At 45.5% G+C, this 25,891-nt stretch overlaps 1 protein-coding gene across 1 annotated transcript in view; it reads right to left on the reverse strand.

Annotated features, from left to right (window-relative positions):
• The window catches only part of LOC149434670 (uncharacterized), a gene marked incomplete at its 3' end in the record, with an annotated part of 77,711 nt that overhangs the window by 29,096 nt on the left and 22,724 nt on the right, over positions 1–25,891 (reverse strand). The window contains exons 4-7 of the mRNA XM_089663539.1: positions 23,523–23,731; positions 17,770–17,924; positions 11,336–11,572; positions 5,803–5,959 (exon numbers count right to left, since the gene is read on the reverse strand). Coding sequence (XP_089519665.1) covers positions 5,803–5,959; positions 11,336–11,572; positions 17,770–17,924; positions 23,523–23,731 — 758 coding nt within the window. The remainder of the gene's footprint in view (positions 1–5,802; positions 5,960–11,335; positions 11,573–17,769; positions 17,925–23,522; positions 23,732–25,891) is intronic.

A 25,891-nucleotide genomic window follows, 5' to 3' on the forward strand; every position in this document is an offset into this window, starting at 1 on the left:
CTTGAGCAAAAAAAGAGATTTATGGTTCTCAGATGAGTTACCAATGACAACAATGATCTTTTTAGCTATCTCTAGGGGGATTCTTCCTGATGATCACAAATGTAAGAAGCATTCTTCCCAGTGACCATCACAATAATGTACTGTGAGCTGAACATAATATAAATAATAATAAATAACAAATATTTATTAGCAGGGGTTCCTTGAAGACAAAAAGTTATTTCAAGGGTTCCTCCATGTCAAAGGTTGAGAAAGGCTGCTCTATGACCTCTTTGACTGAGCTCTTGTTGGAGTGTGTTAGCAACCGCCTGGCGGTACCTCTAGCAGCCCACAGGACAGGATTCCCCAGAGCGCGGAGTCTAAGCCCCAGCCTGCTTGTTCACCAGGGCCCCTGATGGTGGGGATGGACTTGGAGCAGACTGGAACCAGGTCGCGGCCCCTGAGTACACCCGTCTGTGGTAGAGGAATCCGCCGGGGGTCTGTGCAGGTGGAGAGCCTGACGTGAAGAGGCCGAAGGCGGAAGCAGGGATGGCTGGATCTGTGCCGGATGGATGGACGGATGAGCATGGTCAGACGGGCCAGGTCGGTAACAGAGAGGTCAGCGTAGTACAAGGCAGCAGGCAGAAGAATAGTCAGGTCACTCACCGGGGTCGGTACCAGTAGTTCAGATCAGGTAGGGATATCCAAAGAGAGGTCAAACTTAGCCAGGGGTCAGAGCAGGAGAAGTCAGCAGAGGTCAGGTCCAGGCAGGTCAGCAACGAATCTTCAGTAACAGAATACAGGAACACAGGAATCAGATCAGACCATACATGTGTCTGTGCAGGGCTGGTTTAAGTAGCCTGCCCTGCACCTGACAGGCGCAGCCTAGGTCCTAGTGCCTGGCCAGCACCGTCATAGGCGACGGGTGCGCCTGGGTCCTAGTGCCCTGCTGCCTGCATGTCTTGACAGACACCTACGCATGTGCAGACCCATGCGTCGCGATGGTCCCTGACAGAGTGCAACTCATGGGAAGATCAGGTGGGTTTTCTTTGTATCGAGTGATACTGATAAATGCATCTTGGACTCTTTGAAGTTGAGTGGCTCCTAGGGGTGGACTGACCATTCGGCACTGGGGCACTGCCAGAGGGCCCAGGGTCCGTAGGGGGCCCCATGAGATGCCCCTGGTACCTTTGATAGGCTTTTTTGAGTGTGGTTTGTATGTGGGCGAGGACACAGAGGCCCCATGATCCCCTATTGCCCGGGGGCCCCATGAGTTGTCAGTCCACCCCTGGTGGCTGCATCCTTGTTTGTTTATATTAAAGGATAACTTACTGTTTAGGAGTCTGCATCCTTTGGTCAAGCGGGTGTAGCGGAGTAATTGCGGCTCATTGCAAAGGAACTATTTATGACCTGAACTCATGACGCATCACAGGTGTCTCACAAGTGCCTGAAGAATCATAGATTTGTTGGTCAGTGGTATTCCTTCTTTATAAAATAGATGTCAATTCAAGTATAACTCCATCCAAATCTTTATTTTGTAGTTTATGGTAGAGCAAGAAAGGGTTGAAACCTCTGTCACATTTTCTACACTGTTGTTCAAATAGTAGAGGTTCAGATTAGTGATGGTCAGCAGGTTGTGTGGATCGGTAAGTACCAACTACAGAAATTTGGGTACTGTGCCTTGTTTTTGAGATGCAAGCTGGGGCTTCACCACCTTGGCAGTCACTGACCCATCATCAAGTATGCAGGTTGAGTTATGACTTCACTGGCTACACACTTTATTTGGGTCAGTGGCTAACTTGGCATTAAAGCAATGAGGCTAATGGGCAGATCCAAGATCTGAACCCATGACCTCTGCTGCATCTGGCAGCAGCTCTTCTTGATGAGTCACCTGAGATGCTGGACAGTGTCCTGTCTGATTCATTGGATAATATCATCTTGTACCTTGTTTCTGGTATACATTTAACTCCTTGGTCCTCCATGAACTTCCTATTTAAGCCATGCCTTTGCACTTCCTGTCCGACCGATTATTGTGCTCTTTCTCTGGCCGATATCTTACTCCTTCCATACCTGCGGCTGTATTTATCTCAACTATCACTCGTTATCAGTCTTTGGCTGGTTCCTTGACTACACTTCCGCTTGATCCCAACCTACAACCACTTTCTGGCAACCTTTGGCTCGTTTACTGACTACGCTCCTGCTTCTCTCTACTTGCAATATCTACTACTGGACCCCAGCTTGCTCACCTCCTGGTGGGGCCATCCTGAGGACCGTGACCTGGTACTAACATGCAGCAAAACCCATCTCCACCATCAGGAGCTCTGGTGAATATCCGTTACTGCTTAGGCACCGCACCTTGGGTGAACCCACATCATGTGCCAGGTTGGCCGGATCATGTACGCAGTGGCATCCCTAGGGGGGTGTGGACCTCACCGGGTGACACCATCACAGGGGGTGCAGGAGCAGGATGCCGGCACAGTGACAGCTGCCCTCACCCCAGTGTAGCAATAAAATGAGTATCCCCTGAAGCAACTGCGCATGTGCCGGTTTCAGGCCGAAGAAGCCGATCGCCGGCTCTGTGCTAAAGTCGGAGATCGGCTTCTTCAGCCTGAAACCGGCACATGTGCAGTTGCTTCAGGGGATACATATCTTCAAGGGATACTCATTTTACCGCTACACCGGCACCGCTCCTTCCTCTCTGGAGGGTTGACACCACGTGTTACCGCACCGGGTGACACCAACCCTAGGGACGCCTCTGCATGTACGTATCCTGCTGGTCAGTGGGAGCCTTTCTACTGCTAGAGCTTCTGGTCTCCAAGACTGACCCCCTGAACTAGACAATAACGACCCCAAAGCATGCACTCGATTACTGCAACTCCCTCCTCACTGGTCTACCGTTAAACAGGCTATCCCCCCTTCAGTCTATTATGAATGCTGCTGCTAGACTCATACACCTTACCAACCAATCAGCGACTGCTGCCCCTTTATCCCTTTACTGGCTTCCACTAACCCAGTGTTTCTCAACTCCAGTCCTCATGGACCCCCAACAGGTCATGTTTTCAGGATTTCCCTCAGATGAAACAGCTGCGGTAATTACTAAGGCAGTGAAACTGATCAAATCACCTGTGTAAAATAATGGAAATCCTAAAAACATGACCTGTTGGGGGTCCATGAGGACTGAAGTTGAGAAACACTGCTCTAACCCAATGTACAAAATTCAAAATACTAACCACAGCTTACAAAGCCATCCACAACACTGCCCCTAGCTACATCACCAACCTCATCCACAGATACCGTCCAAATCGCCCACTCTGCTCCTCCCATGATATCCTCCTCTCTAGCTCCCTCATCACCTCCTACCACGCTCGCCTCCAGGACTTCTCCAGAGACTCTCTCATCCTCTGGAACTCCCTACCACAGCATGTCCGGTCAGCCCCCTCCCTGTCTGCCTTTAGGCGATCTTTGAAAACTCACTTCTTCAGGGAAACCTACCCCACCCCCACCTAAGAACTGTACTTGAATCACCTCCACCAGATCATCCCCCGTAGCTATCACCTTTTGTATTACCTCCCCCTTCCTTTAGATTGTAAGCTCCTCGAGCCAGGCCCTCCTATTCCTTCTGTACTGAAAGTATTGTAATTGTACTGTCTCCCTTATATTGTAAAGCGCTGCGTATACTGTTGGCGCCATAAATCCCGTATAATAATAATAATAATAAGGTGCTCCCTTCATTGTGTCTGTGAGAATTCAGAGAAACTCCAAACTGATTGGGAGTCCTAATGAACAAGGTGTTCACCTTTCAACTTTTTCAAAGTTCATAATTCAGAGACTAAATCACAAGACTGAATAGTTCAGTTTCACACGCACACAGGTTATGATAAATTCCATTCAAGTTTTTTTTTTTTTAGCAGAAGATAATACATTCTTGTAGTATCATAAATTCCATTGAGCCGGCTTGAGAAGGGCAGAGGGTTATGTCAATGTGGTTTAGCCGGTCTGCACCGCATAGTTAGAAGCCGTCATTGCCAATGGCTATCATAAGCATTACTCTGCAAAGTCTGTCAAGCTGAACACTGATAACCAAAAAAGCCAGAAAAACATTGTAAAAACATTCTCTATTGGGGTGTTTCTGTAACAGCTGCAACCGGCCATGGTAAAGCCAGTTAGACTCAATCCACATTTGGAGTCTGGCTTTATCTGACCGGAAAGTGCCCTCTTCATAACTAACTCGGCTCTCCAAAACCACTCATTGGTCATAAATTCTGATCTGAAAAAAAGTATATTAATAATAAGCTTTACTATCATTTAAAGACTAAATAGCCCTTTATTATGAGGTGCAGGAGGTGGACTAGACGTATTCCATTTCTTAACCTCCCTAGCGGTCTGATTATGTCAATTTTTCTTTGCTCAAAGCGGTACTTTTTTTGCGTGGAAATATGTTGTTTTTTTATTGTAGGCCTGTAATTTTTAGGAATAACTCACTGAAATTTGTCCGAACAAGAGTCTAGTAAACATCCCGGGGATGATAAAATTTGAAACACGAAATCATAAATTATAATATAATAAATAATCATAAAAAATAATAATAAATTTAATTCAATAATATAATCAAACCAAAAACACTGAAATGTGAAATAGAGCGCCAAGTTGGCCCATCGCTGAGCTCAGTCGCAGAATCGTTTTCAGTGTCTGATGAGGAATTTCCCCCACCAATCATTATCACTCAATTCTGCAAGTGGTTCTGATTTACTATCGCTGTTCTCTAGCCGGTCTAAAACCGCGTCTGACCTAAAGGGACGCTTTTTGGACGCCATGGACGTTTCTCAGTTTCCAGGCAGAAAGGGCGGTAACAATGCAGGCAGGGCGCCGGACAAAGCACTCGGGACAAAATGTATGTGAAATGGTTTGATACAGGAATGTTATACTGTGTGATTTTAGTGTATTTTGTGAATGTCACTGTTTAAAATTTTTACATTTCCCGCCAGTTCCGGCCCCCGTACGTCCCAACGCACACAGGGACTGGAACCTGGAAGACGGATGCCGGCATCGGTCAGGGGAGATGGCCGGGGACACTGCAGGGGGGACATCGCGGGAACGAAGGACAAGGTAAGTGAAACAGGGATCACAGAGCAACGCTGCAGGGTATTCCCGAGTGTAGCTCGGGGTTACCGCTTTTCGCACTGATAATTAACCCCGAGCTACAATCGGGAATACCGCCAGGGGGGTTAAAGGATACATAAAAAAACAAAAAATAGGGGGGGTTATTAAATACCACCAAAAAAAGCTCTCTGTCTCAAAAAATGATATAAAACTCATTTGGGTACAGCATTGGATGAATGAGTAACCGTCGGTCAAACTATCACAGTACTGACAACTGAAATGTATCCGGGTAATGAAGGGGAATTACAGGCTGGTACTCAAGTGGTGAAGAACAAGTCAGCAATAAAAATTCATGTCTCCCGACCAGGGGCGGACTGACACCTCATGGGGCCCCCGGGGCAATAGGGGATTATGGGGCCCCTGTGTCCTCGCCCACAGTCAAACCACACCCAAAAAAGCCTATGAAAGGTACCAGGGGCATCTCATGGGGCCCCCTACTGACCCCGGGTCCTCGGGCAGAGCCCAAGTTCCCAAATGGTCAGTCCACCCCTCAAAAGGTACCAGGGGCATCTCATGGGGATCCCCTACTGTCCCCGGGCCCTCGGGCAGAGCCCAAGTTCCCAAATGGTCAGTCCACCCCTGCTCCCGACTGATTCTCTTTTTTAAAACAATAAAATTCTGCACATTTTTTTTTTTACGGCATCACGGAACATCTTCCAGTCTTACCGGGACACAATTATCTACGCAGAGTAGGACATCAGCAGAAAGAACGATACTGTCATATCCAGAAATGTGGAAGAACTTCATAACAAACCGAGATTCAGTGTAGACTCCATTGCTGATGATGGTTAGTAGGTTAGCTAGTAAACCGCCAGCTGGACACCTGGACAGAGAAACGATCGAGGTTTAGTTCCTCCCGGCTATATCACAATTCAGGAAATGAAACTGATACATAATATTGTGGTATAGTACAGTGCACAGCATGTACCCATTATGTACCCATCGGGACTTAAATGTCGTTTAGCTGCAAATTTCCACATTTTATGACCCATAAAGCGAATTTCAGCCAGTTCATCGTGGGTGACAACGCTCACTAACCCCGCTGTACCTCTGGAGAAGCAGCATTCTCACCAAGGGACAGGAATAAATATACCAACAAAGTGATGCTGTGCCTCCCTTCTAATCAATATATGCCTTCCGCTCCGGCCAGAAGTTTTGAGAATGACACAAATATTAATTTTCACAACGTCTGCTGATTCAGTGTTTTTCGATCTTTTTGTCAGATGTTACTCTGGTATATTGAAGTATAATGACAAGAATTGCATAAGTGTCAAAGGCTTTTTTTTAACAATGACATGAAGTTTATGCAAAGAGTTAATATTTGCAGTGTTGACCCTTCTTTTTCAAGACCTCTGCAATGGGCAGTATGGTAACTAAATGGTTAGCACTTCTGCCTGGTAGTACTAGCATTGTTGGTTCAAATCCCAGCCATGGCACCACCTGCCTGGAGTTTGCATGTTCTCCCTGTGCCTGTGTGGGTTTCCTCTGGGTACTCCAGTTTCCTCCCACACTCCAAAGACATGCTGGTAGGTTAATTGGATCCTGTCTAAATTGGCCCTAGTATATGTATTAATGTAAGTTAGGGACCTTAGATTGTACAACCCTTGAGGGTTAGGGACTGATGTGAATGTACAATATATATGTAAAGCACTGCATAAAATTGCCAGCACTTTATAAGTACCTGAAATAAATAATTCACCCTGGCATACTCCCAATCAACCTTTGGGCCACACCCAGACTGATGGCAGCCCATTCTTGGATGATCAATGCTTGGAGTTTGGTGTTTTTTTTTGTTCACCCGTCTCTTGAGGATGGACCACAAGTTCTCAATGGGATTAAGGTCTGCGGAGTTTCCTGGCGATTGACCCAAAATTTCGATGTTTGTTCCCCAAGCCACTTAGTTATCACTTTTGCCTTATGGCAAGGTGCTTCATCATGCTTGAAAAGGCATTGTTCCTCAAAAAACTGTTCTTGGATGGTTGGGAGAAGTTGCTCTTGGAGGATGTTTTTGAACCATTCTTTATTCATGGCTTTGTTCTTAGGCAGAATTGTGAGTGAGCCCACTGCCTTGGCTGAGAAGCAACGCCACACATGAATGGTGTCAGGATGTTTTACTGGCATGGACACAGGACTGATGGTAGCGCTCACCTTTTCTTCTCCGGACAAGGTCTTTTTCCTGAAGCCCCAAATAATTGGAAAGGGGATTCATCAGTGAAGATGACTTTCCCCCAGTCCTCAGCAGTCCAATCTCTGTACCTTTTGCAGAATATCAGTCCTTCTCTGATGTTTTTCCTGGAGAGAAGTGACTTCTTTGCTGCCCTTCTTGACATCAGGCCATCCTCCAAAAGTCTTCTCCTCCCTGTGCACCACCCCTGCCTGCTACCATTCCTGAGCAAGCTCTGCACTGGTGGTGCCCCAATCCCGCAGCTGAATCAACTTTAGGAGACGGTCCTGGAGCTTTCTGGACTTTCTTGGGCACCCTGAAGCCTTCTTCACAACAATTGAACCTCTCTACTTAACCACTTCCTGTCTGACTGTTGTATATAAAAGGCTGGACGGTGGCAATGCAGGGTCGGGTGACTGTTTATAAATGGCCTCCCCACCCCTTGCTTGTGTGCGCTCCCTGGGACACAGTGGAACACCGATCGTCATACGGGACCTCTGTGCGATGTCCCGATCATGTGATCACTGATTGGTCAATTAGTGATCACTTGCAGAAAGCAAGATGTCACTTCTGACATCATTGCTTCCTACGTGTGAAATCTTTGAATGATCACAGAGGTCACATGGTACAGGGCTATTCACTACAGCCTTTGTACCATGTGACAAGCTGTGACCAATCACAGCTCACACAGTATTTCTCAATGGCTGCAAGAATGCAGCCAGAGAGAAGGAGAAATGATTGCGTTTACAGCCTTTATGGGTGTAAAAGCAATCATTGTAAAAAAAAGAAAAAATCTTCATCACCCCCCACAAGTAGTACAGTGTACTGCTAGGGTGACAGTATGTAATAAACAAAAACATAAATAATAATATAAAAAAAAAATAAAAATGTAAAAAATGTTTTTTAAAAATTATAATTTTTGGTTATAAACTAATTTGGGTTATTATTTTGTTTACTAAAAAGATAACAGAATACATTTTGGCCAAGATTTACAATGAAATATTATTTATTTGCAAAATGTTATAAGAAAAACACTTTTTCAAAATTTTTAGACTTTTTTCATTTATATAGCAAAAAAAATAAAAATCACAGTGGTGAAGAAATGATTGAAATAGGTGCCATCTTAGTAGCAGCAATATCCTTGTCCGTGAATCTCTTTTTGTGCAAAGCAATGACAACTGCATGGGTTTCCTTGCAGATAAATGAATATTTGTGTCATCCTCAAAACCTTTGGCCATGGCTGTGTATCCCATACATGTGCAGATACATAACACTTCTCAACCTTATAGAGATGACCATAAATCAAAAACACACATGCAAAATCATTTGAATTCCTTGTGATTGAGCACAATGAAATAAAGTAAAGGTGTCTTCAAATATCATATCAGTCTTTTGGCTACGAAGACGTGTGCGACCTTCTCCACTTTCTATTTGTATAGCACCTCCTGTGTTCAATCTTCACCATGTCCACCACCGTTCACCACTGCACCCACCTCCACAAATGGACCTGTCCGCTCGCAGGTCATGAATGCCTCTTTCTCTTAAAATGGGATCTTTTTGGTGGACTCCCGCTGTTACTGGATCTGGGATCTGTTCCTCCGTAGGTTATGGTCCTTAAGGAGTGCAGTCTGTAGTAAACTCAAACAGAATATGGAACGACTGAGGAAGTCATGTCATGTGACGACACGCGTGTGGGCGGAGCCGGGTGACAGAGCTGAGCCCGGAAGTGATGCGGGAGTCCACTGTCTATAGTATGTGCTTGTGAATTTTATCTAAACGTGAGTGCAATTGTAATTTAATAAACACCTTTTCTATACATACTACACTATGGGAATTCCATATTCTGTATGAGTTTACAATGGGAGTCTTAAAGGGGAACTACCCCTTTAAGACTCTAGCAATAGGGAAGAACAATGTAACTGATGAGAATTCAGCACAGGCAGAGAGCACAGGAATCATTTCTGGCAGGATCAACAGGTGAAACAACAGAGGTGAAGCAAATCCTCCTACATAAGTTGTACCTGTTTATCTCTTCTCCAGCCTTCTAAAACACACAGATCAAAGGCTATTTCTCAGATCCAGCAGGTGGGGGTGGAGATCTGATGTTGCAAACTGCACATCATAGAGGAGAGCTGAGTGTAATCTGAGACCTGAGTGGAAACTAAGCACACAGACCTCTACACAGTCTCATATGGAAACGTGCACAGCTGAGGCTGTCAATCACCTTCTGTGTGCTGGGTTGAGGGGGGAGGGGGATTCTGTGGTATTGGGATTACCTGTCAGAAGTGACGAATGCAGAAAGCAGAGGGAAGATAGAGGAGACAGAAATGACACTTGGTGCTTTGGATTGAGGCAAGTACACACTATAGAGAGATATGCTCTGTTCATATGAGGTTTACAACCATTTTCAAGTAACCTTGGCAGCACGGGATCACTTTTCTGTACAACATACATGCTAGAAGAAGAGAGCATATGCTTGCCTTTCCAGCAACCCAACTTCCATTTCACCTTTCACCATCCTTGGGATGTACTTGACCAGTTGGGTGAGATGAATACATCCTCCCCCCTGTCACTTGCCGTGGTTCCTCCTGCCAATTCATGCATCCTGTAGAGCAGGGGTGTCAAACTGGTGGCCCTCCAGCTGTTGCAAAACTACAAGTCCCATCATGCCTCGGCCTTTGGGAGTCATGCTTGTAACTGTCAATCTTGCAATGTCTCATTGGACTTGTAGTTTGGCAACAGCTGGAGGGCTGCCAGTTTGACACCCGTACTGTAAAGGAAGAAACCATAGAGAGTGGCAGGGGGTGCAGGTATTCACATGCCCAAAGGTGTGTGACCACATGGAGGAAGCGGCTCTTAAAGAAACGTGCCACAGAAAAAGTAAGTGTATGCAGTCTTCTTTTAGAAGGTATATTGAATATACATATGCTGACAGGGTCACTTTAATATCATTGGACATCACTGGGAGCCAGGTTGTGTGTTTCCACCCCCATCATTGACAACATTGACATTTAGAGGTTGTCACATGCCTCTCACGCATTATTTCTTGAAATCCCCCACTTGTGTATGTAGCACCCTCCTAGTTTAGCTAGGGGAAGCTAGTGTTTAATTGGTAGTGAGGAAGGCTGAGTAGCAGCCTGGGTGTAATAGCCAGAAGGTAAAACCATGGTCAGGAGCTGAGAGGCTCTGCAGGCCAGCCCCTCTGGAATTTCACCCTGTTCTAGAGCTTTGGAGGAAGGCTCTAGAGGCAGTCGGTGGATCTGAGGAGTGGCTGGATGCACTCTTGAGGGACCATAGCCAATCCCCAACAGAAGGCTTGGCAAGGGGCTGGGGCACCCTTAAAAGTGTCAGTGGCAGGAGAGTTTGGGTGGAAGATAAAGAGGAAGATGTGAGGCTGAAGGAAGAAGGCTGCTAGGGGGCCTAGTGGGATGGAACCCACCTGCAGGCCTGGAGCTGGAAAGGAGGAAAGCTCAAAGCTGATAGGCCTGGTCGCAGCCACCAACCCACAAGCAGTACAGGAGAGGGTCTGAGTGCGTACCCCTGCACCCCTTGGGCAGATAGGGGAAGGAGCACTCTGGTGGGAAACCAGATTAGCCCCCTACTAGTGACTGTTCATCTCTTAAAGTGACAGGAACCGGATCCCCTGTTCAGGGATTCCTCCAGATTGCTGGGTGAAGAGGAGAAGTTCATCTACGGTCTTGGGCGGTACACGAAGGAGACGTTGGCTTGCTCTCCAACAAAGACTGTGCTGCAGAGAAGGCTTGTAAAAAGTTCCAGGAAGTTGTCCTCAGTTATCGGTTCCCTTGGGCATCCTGTACACCCGTCACCCTATCCCAGTTCAAATCCCCTCAATAAAACAACAAAACCAAAGCTCAAGGACAGATCTCTGGCTCTGGATGCAAGCCTGTGTGAACATGCGTGATGCCCGGCTGTGCAGGAGTATAAGGAGACCCAAATCTTCTAGCGACTCCTAAGGGGGTAGTGCTACATGTATAACTGTTATGACCGGTTCTTTTCAGGATTCTGTACACTTACCCATTCACAAGCAAATCGTATTGCAGATTCTTTGATTCTCCAGGAGAGACGTAAATTCTCACCACCTTGAGCTTAAAATTGTTGGCGTCCAATTCAGGCATGACCACTGAGATGTATACATTATCATTCATATACAGTGTGTCATTGTCTGAGAGCAGGGTGGTAAAGGCTTCATCTTTATAAATTCTCATATACGCTACAGAGTTGTTTGGTCCAGAAATATCTATTGGTATGATCCTGAAAAATAAAAGATAAAAGATACATCACTGAGAAATATTTGAAGGTTCCAGTACATAGACATCTACAGAAATAGACTACTAACTACATCTTGGATCAGGGGCGGACTGACAACTCATGGGGCCCCCAGGCAACAGGGGATCATGGGGCCCCTGTGTCCTTGCCCAAACTCAAAAAATCCTATGAAAAAGGTACCAGAGGCATCTCATGGGGCCCCCTACTGACCCCCGGCCCTCGGGCAGTGCCCCAGTTTCCAAATGGTCAGTCCGCCCCTGTCTTGGATACAATGGGACAGTATTATGGATGGGCTTCATAGAAAAAAACTCATAAAGTCATGAAAGGTTAGGAAAACATAGGCTTGAAGAGGAACTGAACTCTGGAAGAGGTGCCCGAAAAAGACAGGAAGAGGGAAAGAATGGGTCACCAGTATTGTCTGTTGTCTTCCTGCTGCTGACCTTTCTCCATCACTGACTTGTAGACAGATGCAGGTTTTCCTCCATCCAGTAGGTGGTGGCGTGCCATCATTCAGATGTAGTGGAGTTTGTTAGGGCAGACTTTCTCAACCAGGGTGCCTTGAGTTTTTTTCAGGGGTGCCTTGGCAGAATGTCTAAAAATTGTCCAAAACTTGCAATTGCCCAAAAAAAGATACAGGTTTTCATTGTGCGCTATTATGACTTTCTAGCCACTGGTGACCTGACAACCAATGACATCATCAGTTGATAAGGATGATGCTGGTCGTCTGCACAGCATCGTAGTTTGACCCTCCCCTGCCCCTCTCCATCAGTGTTGGGGTCACATTAGCTCACTGATGGAGAAAAACCGACAGAAACATTGGAATACTAGTCAGTACCGGTGTGCCAAAGTGTATTTGCTTTGGAAAAATAAATCTTCTCTAATGTTGGACGTCCTACATGTGTGGATGTTGCTGCGTAATATAAAACTATAGAATAGTTTTTCACATTTTTGAATGGGGTGCCCTTTTAAAATTATGGACAGTCTTGAGGCACCCCATTTTAGAATGGGTGCTTCAAGACTGGTCATAATTTTATGGACAGTCCTGAGGGTGCCTCAGGACTGTCCATAATTTTTAGGTGCCTGAAAAAAGGTTGAGAAATACTGTGTTATGGGACATTGTCTCCCTCATGGATAAGTATAAAAGTATAGAATTGTTTGGGGAACAATATGAAATGTTACATTCAATTTCCACTTTTCTGAAAGGGAGCACATCCTAGCCACAAATTCCTTGGGCTTGCCATTATCATCTCAGTCTAGATGTGTATCTCACCATTATTTATTTTGCTATACACTCACCGACCACCTTATTAGGTCCACCTTGAACAATGGCTTGGTGACACAAATTGCTGATACGAAACTTTGTCTCACTTGAAGGACTTTTTGAAACATTTATGGGTTAAGAGCATCAGATACATCCATCAAGTTTTGGTTAGGGAAAAAGCCTCCCCTTTTTTCCAGGTTTGAGCAATTGACCCAGGCCGCCCACCTCGACTTCCTTTTGTAGGTTCAAATTGCTATATGGTAACCAAAAGAAGTAGACATTACACTCACTGGCCACTTTATTAGCTCCACCTGTTCAATGGCTTGGTGTCACAAAATGCTGATACGAAACTTTGTCTCACTTGAAGGACTTTTTGAAACATTTAAGAGCGTCAGATACATCCATCAAGTTTTGAGTAGGCAAAAAGCCTCCCCTTTTTTCCAGGTTTGAGCAATTGACCCAGACCGCCCACCTCGACTTCCTTTTGTAGGTTCAAATTGCTATATGGTAACCAAAATAAGTAGACATTACACTCTCCGGCCACTTTATTAGCTCCACCTGTTCAATGGCTTGGTGACACAAATTGCTGATACGAAAATTTGTCTCACTTGAAGGACTTTTTGAAACATTTAAGAGCGTCAGATACATCCATCAAGTTTTGGGTAGGCAAAAAGCCTCCCCTTTTTTCCAGGTTTGAGCAATTGACCCAGACCGCCCACCTCGACTTCCTTTTGTAGGTTCAAATTGCTATATGGTCACCAAAAGAAGTAGACATTACACTCACCGGCCACTTTTATTAGGTCCACCTGTTCAATTGCTTGGTAACACAAATTGCTGATATGAAACTTTGTCTCGCTTGAAGGACTTTTTGAAACATTTATGGGTTAAGAGCATCAGATACATCCATCAAGTTTTGGGAGAAAAAAAAGGCTCCCCTTTTTTCCAGGCTTGAGCAATCGACGTAGACCGCCCACCTCAACTTCCTTTTGTAGGTCCCAATTGCCATATGGTAACCAAAGGAAGTAGACAATACACTCACTGGCCACTTTATTAGGTCCACCTGTTCAATGGCTTGGTGACACAAATTGCTGATAGGAGACTCTATCTCACTTGAAGGACTTTTTGAAACATTTAAGGGTTAAGAGCAGCAAATACATCCATCAAGTTTTGGGGGGAAAAAAAGCCTCCCCTTTTTTTCCGGGGTTGAGCAGTCGACCCAGACCACCCACCTCGACTTCCTTTTGTAGGTCCAAATTGCTATATGGTAACCAAAGGAAGTAGACATTACACTCACTGGCCACTTTATTAGGTCCACCTGCTCAATTGCTTGGTAACACAAATTGCTAATCAGCCAATCACACGGCAGCAACTCAATGCATTTAGGCATCTAGACGTGGTGAAGATGACTTGCTGAAGTTCAAACTGAGCATCAGAATGGGGAAGAAAGGGATTCAAGAGACTTGGAACGTGGCATGGTTGTTGGTGCCATACGAGCTGGTCTGAGGATTTCAAAAACTGATGATCTACTGGGATTTTTACACATAACCATCTCTAGGGATTACAGAGAATGGTCCAAAAAAGAGAAAATATCCAGTGTGCGGCAGTTATGTGGAGGAAAATGCTTTGTTGAGGTCAGAGGTCAGAGGAGAATGGGCAGACTGGTTCTAAAGGATAGAAAGGCAACAGTAACTCCAATAACCACTCATTACAACCAAGCTATACAGAATACCTTCGCTGAGCGCAGAACGATCAGAGAAAGGTAAAAAAAAGGTAAAAATATCCAGTGAGTGGCAGTTGTGTGGAGGACAATGCCTTGTTGATGTCAGAAGAGAATGGGCAGACTGTTTGAGATGATAGAAAGGCAACAGTAACTCCAATAACCGCTCGTTACCACCAAGCTATGCAGAATACCATCACTGAATGCAGATGATCAGAGAAAGGTCCGAAAAAGAGAACATATCCAGTGAGTGGCAGTTGTGTGGAGGGAAACGCCTTGTTGATGTCAGAGGGTGGAGGAGAAGGGCAGACTGGTTGGAGATGATAGAAAGGCAACAGTAACTCCAATAACCACTTGTTACAACCAAGCTATACAGAATACCATCTCTGAACACACAACACGTCTAACCTTGAAGCAGATGGGCTACAGCAGCAGAAGACCATACCGGGTAGCAAGGTGTACCTATTAAAGTGGCCGGTGAGTGTAAATGAAACTTGTGCCGGGCAGCGTCTGCATGATGGAAGACACACCATGAAATGCTGAGTTTGGTTTCTGGATGTGAACAGAGGAGCCCTAGAAGATGTCTGTTTATGACGAAACGCATTAGAGCCTGCCTGTGATGTCATCGCGTACAGAAAGTTGATGCTGTTTTTGCCGGCTTGGTGAATATACTGATATGAGCTTTTAACAAAAAAAAAAAGTTTGTAACTGCGGTTTGTATGCCTATTCAATGGTGTTTGGAGATGCCTACACTATAAGAAGTGTTTATCTGGTTATTTGTATGTGATTTCGCTGCCTTGGAGATACATACTACTTATCTGGGTCAGCCCCCACCCTGTCTGCCTTTAGGCGATCCTTGAAAACTCATTTATTCAGGGATGCCTACCCCACCTCCGCCTAAGAAGTGTATTTGAGTCACCTTCACCAGATCATCCCCCGCAGCTATCACCTTCTGTACCACCTTCCCCTTCCTTTCGATTGTAAGCTCCATGAGCCGGGCCCTCCTTTTCCTTCTGTATTGGACTGTATTGTCATTGTATTGTCTCCCATATATTGTACAGCGCTGCGTATACTGTTGGCGCTATATAAATCCTGTATAATAATCATCATCTGAGGAGTTTTATACCGAAACAGCGCTGAGTCCTGTGTGAAGGGTTGAGGACTCTAAATAAAGGGGTCACTTCTATTTGGTGAGCCCACATCTTATCTTTCATTTTTGGTGATGGGTGGCATTAAAGGAAAAGGGAAAAGATTGATTGATTGATTGATTGAATGATTGAATGAATAAATGATTGATTGATTTATCTAACCCAAAGGGGACTGGAGTTACTTTTTCTTTTTCATGTTATGTTAATATGGGCCAAAATCCCAGAGGAATGTTTCCAACACCTTGTTGAATCTTTGCCACGAAGAATGAAGGCATTTCTGAAGGCAAAAGGGGGTCCAACCCGGTACTAGCAAGGTGGACCTAGCAGACTGCCCGGTGAATGTACAGTTGTGTTCAAAATAATAGCAGTGTGTTGAAAAAAGTGAATAAAGGTGAAAATCCTTCTAATAGCTTTTATTTCCATCCACACAAATGCATTGGGAACACGACACATTCTATTCCAAATCAGAACATGAAGAAAAATACATCAAATTTGTGTTGTTCCTCTAAAAAAATGGAAAAAAAGTAAATATTAGACGGTTCAAAAAAATGGCCGTGTTTGTATTCTTCTTTACAAACTCAAACATTCACTATATAAACTGAGAAATGTTTGAAGATTTTGCTTTCCTTTGAATGGCTTCATGAATATTTGGTTGTAGTCGCACTGTTTCTGAGAACTGCTGTACATCTGTGTTGCATGGAGTCCCCCAACTTCGGGCCCCTGTGATCAGGTATTCCAGCCCAGGATGATTGGACCACATTCCACAGTTCTTCTCTATTTCTTGGTTTGGCCTCAGAAACGGCATTTTTGATGTCACCCCACAAGTTTTCTATTGGATGAAGATTCAGGGATTGGGCTGGCCACTCCATAACGTCAATCTTGTTGGTCTGGAACCAAGATGTTGCACGTTTACTGGTGTGTTTGGGGTCGTTGTCTTGTTGGAACACCCATTTCAAGGGCATTTCCTCTTCAGCATAAGGCAGCATGACCTCTTCAAGTATTCTGATGTATTCAAACTGATCCATGATCCCTGGTATGTGATAAATAGGCCCAACACCGTAGTATGAGAAACATCCCTATATCATGATGCTTGCACCACCATGCTTCACGGTCTTCACAGTGTACTGTGGCTTGAATTCAGTGTTTGGGGGTCGTCTGACAAACTGTCTCCGCCCACTAGACCCAAAAAGAATAATCTTACTTCCATCAGTCCACAAAATGTTGCGCCATTTCTCTTTAGGCCGGTCAATGTGCTCTTTGGCAGATTGTAACCTCTTGAGCACACGTCTTTTTCCCAACAGTGGGACTTTGCGGGGACTTCTTGCAGATAGCTTGGCTTCACATCGGCGTCTTCTAATTGTAACAGTCCTCACAGGGAACGTCACACCTTCTTTCATCTTCCTGGAGCTGATTGTTGGCTGAGTCCGCGCCATTTTGGCTATTCTTCTATCCATTCCAATGGTAGTTTTTCACTTTCTTCCGCATCTTTCAGGTTTTGGTTGCCATTTTAAAGCATTTGCCATCATTTTAGCTGAGCAGCCGATCATTTTCTGCACTTCTTTATATGTTTTCCCCTCTCCAATCAACTGTTTAATCAAGGTACGCTGTTCTTCTGAACAATGTCTGGAACGACCCATTTTCCTCAGAATTTCAGAGCGAAATGCACTGTAACCAGCATGTCCAACATTTGCTGCCTTCCTTCCTTAAATAAGGGCAATAATTGCCACCTGTTTTTCAAAGAATGAATGACGTCACTAATAGAACTCCACACGGCTATTATTGTGAACACGCCCCTTTCAATGAGTGATTCAATGACACAGAATCAGCAGCATGCATGTCATGACTGTTGGGTCTGTTGGATTTCTATGACTCTACTACACCTGCTAGGAAATTATTTGCCATGTAGAAATATCATTTCTACCAAAAACAGTGATTGATCCGGTTAGTGATGTCTGACTGCTATTATTTTGAACACAACTGTACATCTCAGCAGTAGAGACGGACCAATTGGGATTTCGGCATGCAAAAAGGAACCTTAACGAATGATAAATATTACCGGAGTGCTGGCTTCATGGTGATCCTAAGCTGTGCGGCGGCACTCATGGGGACAGTGCAGGAAACATTCATAACCAAGATTCGTTGTATTGGATTTACAGAGGTCTCGGAAAATCCATACAGCGTGTTCATGTATGTGACCTGGGTCGCGTTCACCTGCGGAAAGAGAAAAAGAATCATAAAACTGGTTTTAAAAGCAAATAGTTCAGTTGCGACATCAAGATTTGTTTTTTTAAATATTTAAAACCCCACTAAAAAAATCTCCACGATCCAGCACTGTCCCCGACTTCCTTCTCGGTCCAACGCTGGCAGTCCTCTGCCAACACAACAACACTTTTTCATTCTGCCCGTTTCCTGTTGTTTACGCCCCCCACCCCCAGGGGGGGGCATCATCACGCAGGCTGAGTTTACAGCATTTCAGGACTGAGCAGCACTCGCATGTTATTACGTGAGCACAGGGGTGTATTTAGGTTTTGTGCTGCCTGTGCCCCTGTATCCTTGCCCAAACTCAAAAAAGCCTATGAAAAAGGTACCAGGGGCATCTCATGGGGCCCCCTACTGACCCAGGGCCCTCGGGCAGTGCCCGAGTTTCCAAATGGTCAGTCCTCCCCTGCCTCTTATCAGTTTGGTTGCCCTTCTCTGTACTTTCTCCAGTTCCCCAATGTTCTTTTTGTGAATTGGTGCCCAAAACTGAACTGCATATTCCAGATGAGGTCTTACTAATGATTTGTACCGGGGGGGGGGGGGGATGATATCTCTCTCTCTGAAGTCTATACCTCTTTTAATACAAGAGAGGATTTTGCTCACTTTAGAACCCGCAGCTTGGCATTGCTGCCATTATTAAGCTTGTGATCTACCAGAACCCCCAGATCCTTCTCCACCATTGACCCCCCCCCCAGATCCTTCTCCACCATTGACCCCCCCCCAGATCCTTCTCCACCGCTGACCCCCCCTCCCCAGTTGTACCCCCCTAGTATGTATAATGCATGCATATTTTTAGCCCCCAAGTGCATAACCTTACATTTATCAACATTAAACCTCATTGGCCCCATAGTCCCCCAATTACACAGAGCATTGAGGTCGGCTTGTAAGTTGGAGACATCCTGTAAGAACGTTATTCCCCGGCACAGCTTGGTGTCATCTGCAAAGACTGAAATGGGATTTATAATCTCAGACCCGATATCGCTTATAAATAGATTAAAAAGTAAGGGTCCCAACACTGATCTTTGGGGTATCCCACTAATAACACAACCTTGGGGTCCCCCACTAATAACACTGATCCTTGGGGTCCCCCACTAATAACACTGATCCTTGGGGTACCCCACTAATAACACTGATCTTTGGGGTATCCCACTAATAACACAACCTTGGGGTCCCCCACTAATAACACTGATCCTTGGGGTCCCCCACTAATAACACTGATCTTTGGGGTACCCCACTAATAACTGAACCTTGTGGTACACCACTGACACCCCTAGACCATTCAGAGTATGAATCATTAACCACTACTCTCTGAATACGATCTTTTAGCCAGTTTTCTATCCATTTACATTTGGATTTTTCCAGCCCGTAGACTTACACATTAGCTGTGTGTTGGGAACTCTCTCAAACGCTTTTGCAAAATCCAAGTGTAATGCCTATGAAATGTGTTGGCCTTGGACCCTTTGTTTCTTGGGTAATTTTAACAGTAAAGCATTGTTGCCCAAATGCCAGGGGCATGAGAAGTGACTGATGTCATTTCTCTAAGCCAAAAGAACAGAGTCGAGTCACAAGACATTCTGCTTAGAGCAAGATAAAAACTTGTTTATGGAAATTGAACGTGTTTATGACATCTAGTATGTCACATTAGAAGATAAGAACCTGTTCAAAGACATCTACTTGCTTGAGAAGTTAGAAATCTTTAAGTTTTGGGTAGATGAGAAGAAGTTTAGATCAGAATCAAAAATGTAACTTTTCAGATAACGATGTGGGATCAATATGGTGGTTTAGCGTGACTCTGTTATCCTCGCGGAACCCTTCTGCTAGCTCCTCCTGTGGTGGGTGTGGCGCCCGCCCACTATTGGAAAGCTTCCATAAAAATGGTTTAAAAGCCGAAAGTCTAAGCGAGACCAATTATTGGAAGCCATTCCATGCGTGAGGGGATGCTTTGACGCTGGGATTTTTGCCAAGGCTATATGGGTTTGTTGATTGGTCGTGCTTACGGCTTCCCCTCTGGGCAGTTTGGTTCCGATGGGATTTGTTCCTTCCAGCATCTATCATAGCTTTGGTAATGTATTAATTCTGTGCTGTGACTCTGTCAAATGATGTGTCTGTTTCATGCTGTAATGCTCACATTATTATTGGTGTGTGTTATGATGCAGATTGTGATGACTATAAGATATATCCTCCTGTGTGTTGTGTGATAATAAAAGTGGAGGTTTTGACGGTGCAAGAATATTGCAGTTGGATTCTGTTATTTCTTGAAGTGCCGCGTGAATGCTATGATGTGCCGGGGCAGGTATTCATTTGGTAGATGGTCTTTCACATGCGTAGAATATGTAACGGTTTAAATGCTGATTAAAAGGTACCAGCATGACTACATGTTGATTGTGTGCACGTATATGACTTGCTTTTAGTTATTGCACCCAGCATTTGCCGTTAAACCAAGTATACCACGTCCACCGCCACCCCCTGTCCATGTATACCACATCCACAGCCACCCCTCTGTCCAAGTATACCACGTCCACCCCTCTGTCCAAGTATACCACGTCCACAGCCACCCCTCTGTCCAAGTATACCACGTCCACAGCCACCCCTCTGTCCAAGTATACCACGTCCACAGCCACCCCTCTGTCCAAGTATACCACGTCCACCGCCACCCCTCTGTCCAAGTATACCACGTCCACAGCCACCCCTCTGTCCAAGTATACCACGTCCACAGCCACCCCTCTGTCCAAGTATACCACGTCCACAGCCACCCCTATGTCCAAGTATACCACGTCCACAGCCACCCCTATGTCCAAGTATACCACATCCACCGCCACCCCTCTGTCCAAGTATACAAAATCCACAGCCACCCCTCTGTCCATGTATACCACACCCACAGCCCCCCTCTGTCCAAGTATACCACGTCCACCGCCATCCTTCTGTCCAAGTATACAACGTCCACCGCCACTCCTCTCTCCAAGTATACCATATCCACAGACACCCCTCTGTCCAAGTATACCACCTCCACCACCACCCCTCTGTCCAAGTATACCATGTCCACCGCCACGCCTCTGTCCAAGTATATCACGTCTACCACCACCCCTCTGTCCAAGTATAAAATGTCCACCGCCACTCCTCTGTCCAAGTATACCACGTCTACAGCCACCCCTCTGTCCATGTATACCTCACCCACAGCCCCCCTCTGTCCAAGTATACCACGTCCACTGCCACCCCTCTGTCCAAGTATACAATGTCCACAGCTACCCCTTTGTCCAAGTATACCACGTCCACAGTCATCCCTCTGTCCAAGCATAGCACGTCCACAGCCACCCCTCTGTCCAAGTATACCACGTCCACCGCCACTCCTCTGTCCAAGTATACCACGTCCACCGCCACTCCTCTGTCCAAGTATACCACATCCACAGCCAATTCCTCTGTCCAAGTATACCACGTCCACCGCCACTCCTCTGTCCAAGGTTTTGCTCACCTCCTCATAAAAAGAAATCAGATTTGTTTGACAACTTCTGTCTTTCATGACTCCATGCTGTCTGTTGCTTAAAACATTTTTTTCCAGCAAGAACTCCTCTATGTGGTCTTTTATAAAATTTTCCAGTATCTTCCCAACTATAGAAGTTACACTAACAGATCTATAATTACTTGGTAAAGCATGATGCATGATGGAAGACACATGAAATGCTGAGTTGTATTCCTGGAAGTGTACAGTGGAGCTCTGGAAGACGGCTGTTTATGATGAAACACATCGGGCGGAGCCTCTCCGTGACGTCATCACAAAAAGAAGTGAAACGGAAGTTGATGCTGTTTTTGCTGGTTTGGTGAATATACTGATATGTAATTTTTTTTAAATGTTTGTAAGTGAGGTTTTATGCCTATTAAATGGTGCTGCAGAGAAATGGTTGCGGCGTGGTCCCATTCACTTCCATTGAAAAACCAGTCCATGTCAGACTTGGCTTTGACTCTTTTCTTTTGCTATAAATGGACACAAAATGCATGGGCAGCGTCTGCATGATGGAAAACACACCATGAAATGCTGAGTTTTATTCCTGGATGTGTACAGAGGAGCCCCGGAAGATGGCTGTTTATGACGAAACGCACTGGGTGGAGCGGAGAAATGGTTGTGGCATGGTCTCATTCACTTCCATTGACAAACTAGTCAGATAGTGCTTCATGTCAGAGTTGGCAAGTCAAGTTAAGATTTCTGCACCACAACGCAAAGCATCACAGCCACCGCAATGTGTGCTTCCTTGCCATTGGGTGGTTGGGGGCATGGTAAAAGTGCCACCTGTGTGAAAAGAGTCTAAAACTGGCCAAGTGATGATCGAAATTTGCCCGGTTCAGTGTGTGGCCATGCCTGCTCAACAGAAGTCAATCATTTGATTGACTTCTGTTGATGGGACATAGTGGAACCTTTTTGTTGATCAGTGGCTGAAGCTGCTGCTCAGCGTATTCTAACAGTGCCAGGTCCCATTGTCCCACTGTGACGGGAGTCACTTTGGGTGGGGGGCCCATGGAACACAGCGCACTTTGCAGAGGTGGGGAGACCCCTGTCTCAGCTCCTCATATCCCTATTATGTGTAAGTCACCCTGTACCTGTTAGGGGTACAGGGTGATGTGTCCTAATATTGGGGTGGGGGGTTGTTGATTGTTTAATGCCATGCGGTTGCATCCCATTGTTCTATTGTGTGTCTTGCTTGGGAGCAAACTATTATGGGATGTATGTGTTTATGTGTATTGGCTTGGTGGGGGGTATCTCCAGCAGCCCTCCCTCCTAATGGGACTGTCTGCTGGTGTGTCTCTTGTTACTAAATGTAGATTGCCCCGCCCTGTGTCATTATGCAGGGAGGGGGGATTGTTCCCTTGAATGTATATATCTTGTATCTGTGTTAAAATAAAGTAGTCTATTTCCCGGTTTTACTTCAAGACTGGTGTCGTCTAGTCTTGTATGGTCTGCTGTGGTGTCTGTGGTCGGTGTTCGGACAGGGAAGCGGTATCCTAACGGAAATACCCAAGTGCAGTCGGGGTCCGGTTCCGTTACACCCACAGGGGGGATTCCTCCACCTCATTTGTGTGGCTGGAGGAATCTGTTGGCTTAATGAAAAAAAAAAACTTAACCCTCTATGGCCAGCTTTAGTTTTGGAACAAATTACAGACTGTCTGTTTCATGGAATATGGCATCCCCAACAATGTTCCTATATTTCCTGCACTGGATGTCTTAGCTTTGGTCTGTTTCTAGAATCTGGACGCCCAGCAATTGCCATAAACATACACGTAGGATTGCATTTGTAAAGCATGCATGTTTGTACCTATGGAGAGGGGACCTTAGCAGGTGCTGGCTTTCTTAAAGGGACAAAATAGTGATCACCAGGGAAGATTCGTCCCAAGAGCCAAGCCCTTTTTTCCCCCAAGAGCTCGGCCAGAAGGCATCTGCATCTGTCTGTACTTCACCTAATACATTTTAAACCTAAAATATTGCTATAATTAAACAGCATTATTTCCATTCAAAACCCAATGCTTTCCGATGGGCAGCCTATCTGATGGGTCTAGACTTACCTCTGCAGTGGTGTTGCAGTAATTAATTGCCAACGGTGTATGGAAGGTCATCTGGGCCGTATTATCCACAATCTCTTTTGCTGCCAGGCAGTCGAAACGTTTCAGCCGTACAGTTGACACGTTAAAACCATTTTCTTCCAGCCAACATTTTGGTAAAAATATATTTAGAATCCCCTCATTGCAGGTAACAGTTGGAGTTGAATTGCTTCCTGACCAAAAGAAAATCATTCGACATTTTAGGATGATTATAGTGATGATGAACCTTATTTGTAGAAGCTTTGGCTGGACACATGGAGTGGGAGGGGATTGAATGGAAGGTAGGATGAGCAGAAGGGTGAATGGGGATGGAGGTAGGTGGAGCGGCAGAGGAATGGATGGAAGGGAGGATAAGCAGTAGGGTGATAGGGGATGGGGGTAGGTGGAGCAGCAGAGGAAAGGATGGAAGGCAGGATGAGCAGAAGGGTGAATGGGGATGGAGGAAGGTGAAGTGGGAGGGGATTGGATGGAAGGTAGGATGAGCAGAAGGGTGAATGGGGATGGGGGTAGGTGGAGTGGAAGATGAATGGATGGAAGGTAGGATGAGCAGTAGGGTGAAGAAGGATGCAGGTAGGTGGAGCAGCAGAAGAATGGATGGAAGGGAGGATAAGAAGAAGGGTGAATGGGGATTGGGGTAGGTGGAGCGGCAGAGGAATGGATGGAAGGGAGGATAAGCAGTAGGGTGAATGGGGATGGGGGTAGGTGGAGTGGCAGAGAAATGGACAAAAGGGAGGATAAGCAGTAGGGTGAATGGAGAAGGGGTTAGGTAGAGCAGCAGAGGAATGAATAGAAGAGGGCATAAGCAGAAGGGTGAATGGGGATTGGGGTAGGTGGAATGGCAAGAGAATGGATGAAAGGGAGGATAAGCAGTAGGGTAAATGAGGATGGGGGTAGGTGGAGCAGCAGAGGAACGGATGGAAGAGAGGATGAGCAGTAGGGTGGATGGGGATTGGGGTAGGTGGAGCGGCAGAGGCATGGATAGAAGAGGGGATAAGCAGCAGGGTGAATGGGGATGGGGGAACGTGGAGTGGCAGAGGAATGGACAAAAGGGAGGATAAGCAGTAGGGTGAATGGAGAAGGGGTTAGGTAGAGCAGCAGAGGAATGAATAGAAGAGGGCATAAGCACAAGGGTGAATGTGGATTGGGGTAGGTGGAACGGCAGGAGAATGGATGGAAGGGAGGATAAGCAGTAGGGTAAATGGGGATGGGGGTAGGTGGAGCGGCAGAGGATTGGATGGAAGAGAGGATGAGCAGTAGGGTGGATGGAGATTGGGGTAGGTGGAGCAGCAGAGGCATGGATAGAAGAGGGGATAAGCAGTATGGTGAATGGGGATGGGGGTAGGTGGAGTGGCAAAGGGAAGGGATGGAGGTGAGGATAAGCAGAAGGATGAATAGGGATAGGTGTAGTTGGAGCGGCAGGAGAATGGATAGAAGGGAGGATAAGCAGTACGGTGAATGGGGATGGGGGTTGGTAGAGTGGCAAGGAATGGATGGAAGGAAGGAGTAGGTGAATGGGTATGGAAGTAGGTGTAGACTTTATATTTCATGTTTCTTTTGTACCTCTCCTTAATGTTAGTGAGTCCTAGGAGATGGGATTTCACTTCAGGCTTCATCCTATCATGGATAGTCAACACATTCTATAGTGGCAGAATTAAGGTGATTACGTATCTTGTGTGGCTATCAGTGCTGGGGTCCCTGGCCCTGAGCTAGGGAAGCCTGTTGGATAAGCGCCAAAACATCTTCAACATGACAGAACAAGGCCAGTGACATGAGACCACCTACTACCAGCTATACCAAGACTTGGATATATGGGAACCTCCACAGTCATACAGCTATAAAATTAAAATTCTTGGTTGAAGTCCTGCCACTGGCAAATAATGAGTTAATGTGAGAAAATCAAGTAGTCCTCAGTACAGACTTCTATTTTTTCTGCACAATTTCCTTGAAAATCTAATTTTATAGATTTTATAGTGTCAAAGCAACTGCACCTATTTTTTTTTCTTAAAAAACTTGTCAAGCAGCATTACCGGCATGTAAGAAAGCGCTCAGGGCAACGTCGGGCGGGCATTGGTTTAAAATGAAACCTCAATGTACTAAAGAAGTCAAGCTGAGAAATTCCACCTCTTCTTAAAGCAGATCTGCTATAAATTAAGCAACATCAAAGGGTTATGGGACAGAGACCGAAGCTGGCCATACACCATTTGAACCTCATTTGAAAATTTTGGGATTTCTCACATGGAAGAAAAGTATATTTTAAATACCGTTTTTTTCGCTCCATAAGACGCACCTAGGTTTTAGAGGTGAAAAACAAGGAAAAAAAAATATTCTGAACC

This window comes from Staurois parvus, unplaced genomic scaffold (genome assembly GCF_062004578.1).
Source record: "Staurois parvus isolate SC_StPar_1 unplaced genomic scaffold, SC_StPar_1.0 ptg001713l, whole genome shotgun sequence".
NCBI lineage: Eukaryota > Metazoa > Chordata > Amphibia > Anura > Ranidae > Staurois > Staurois parvus.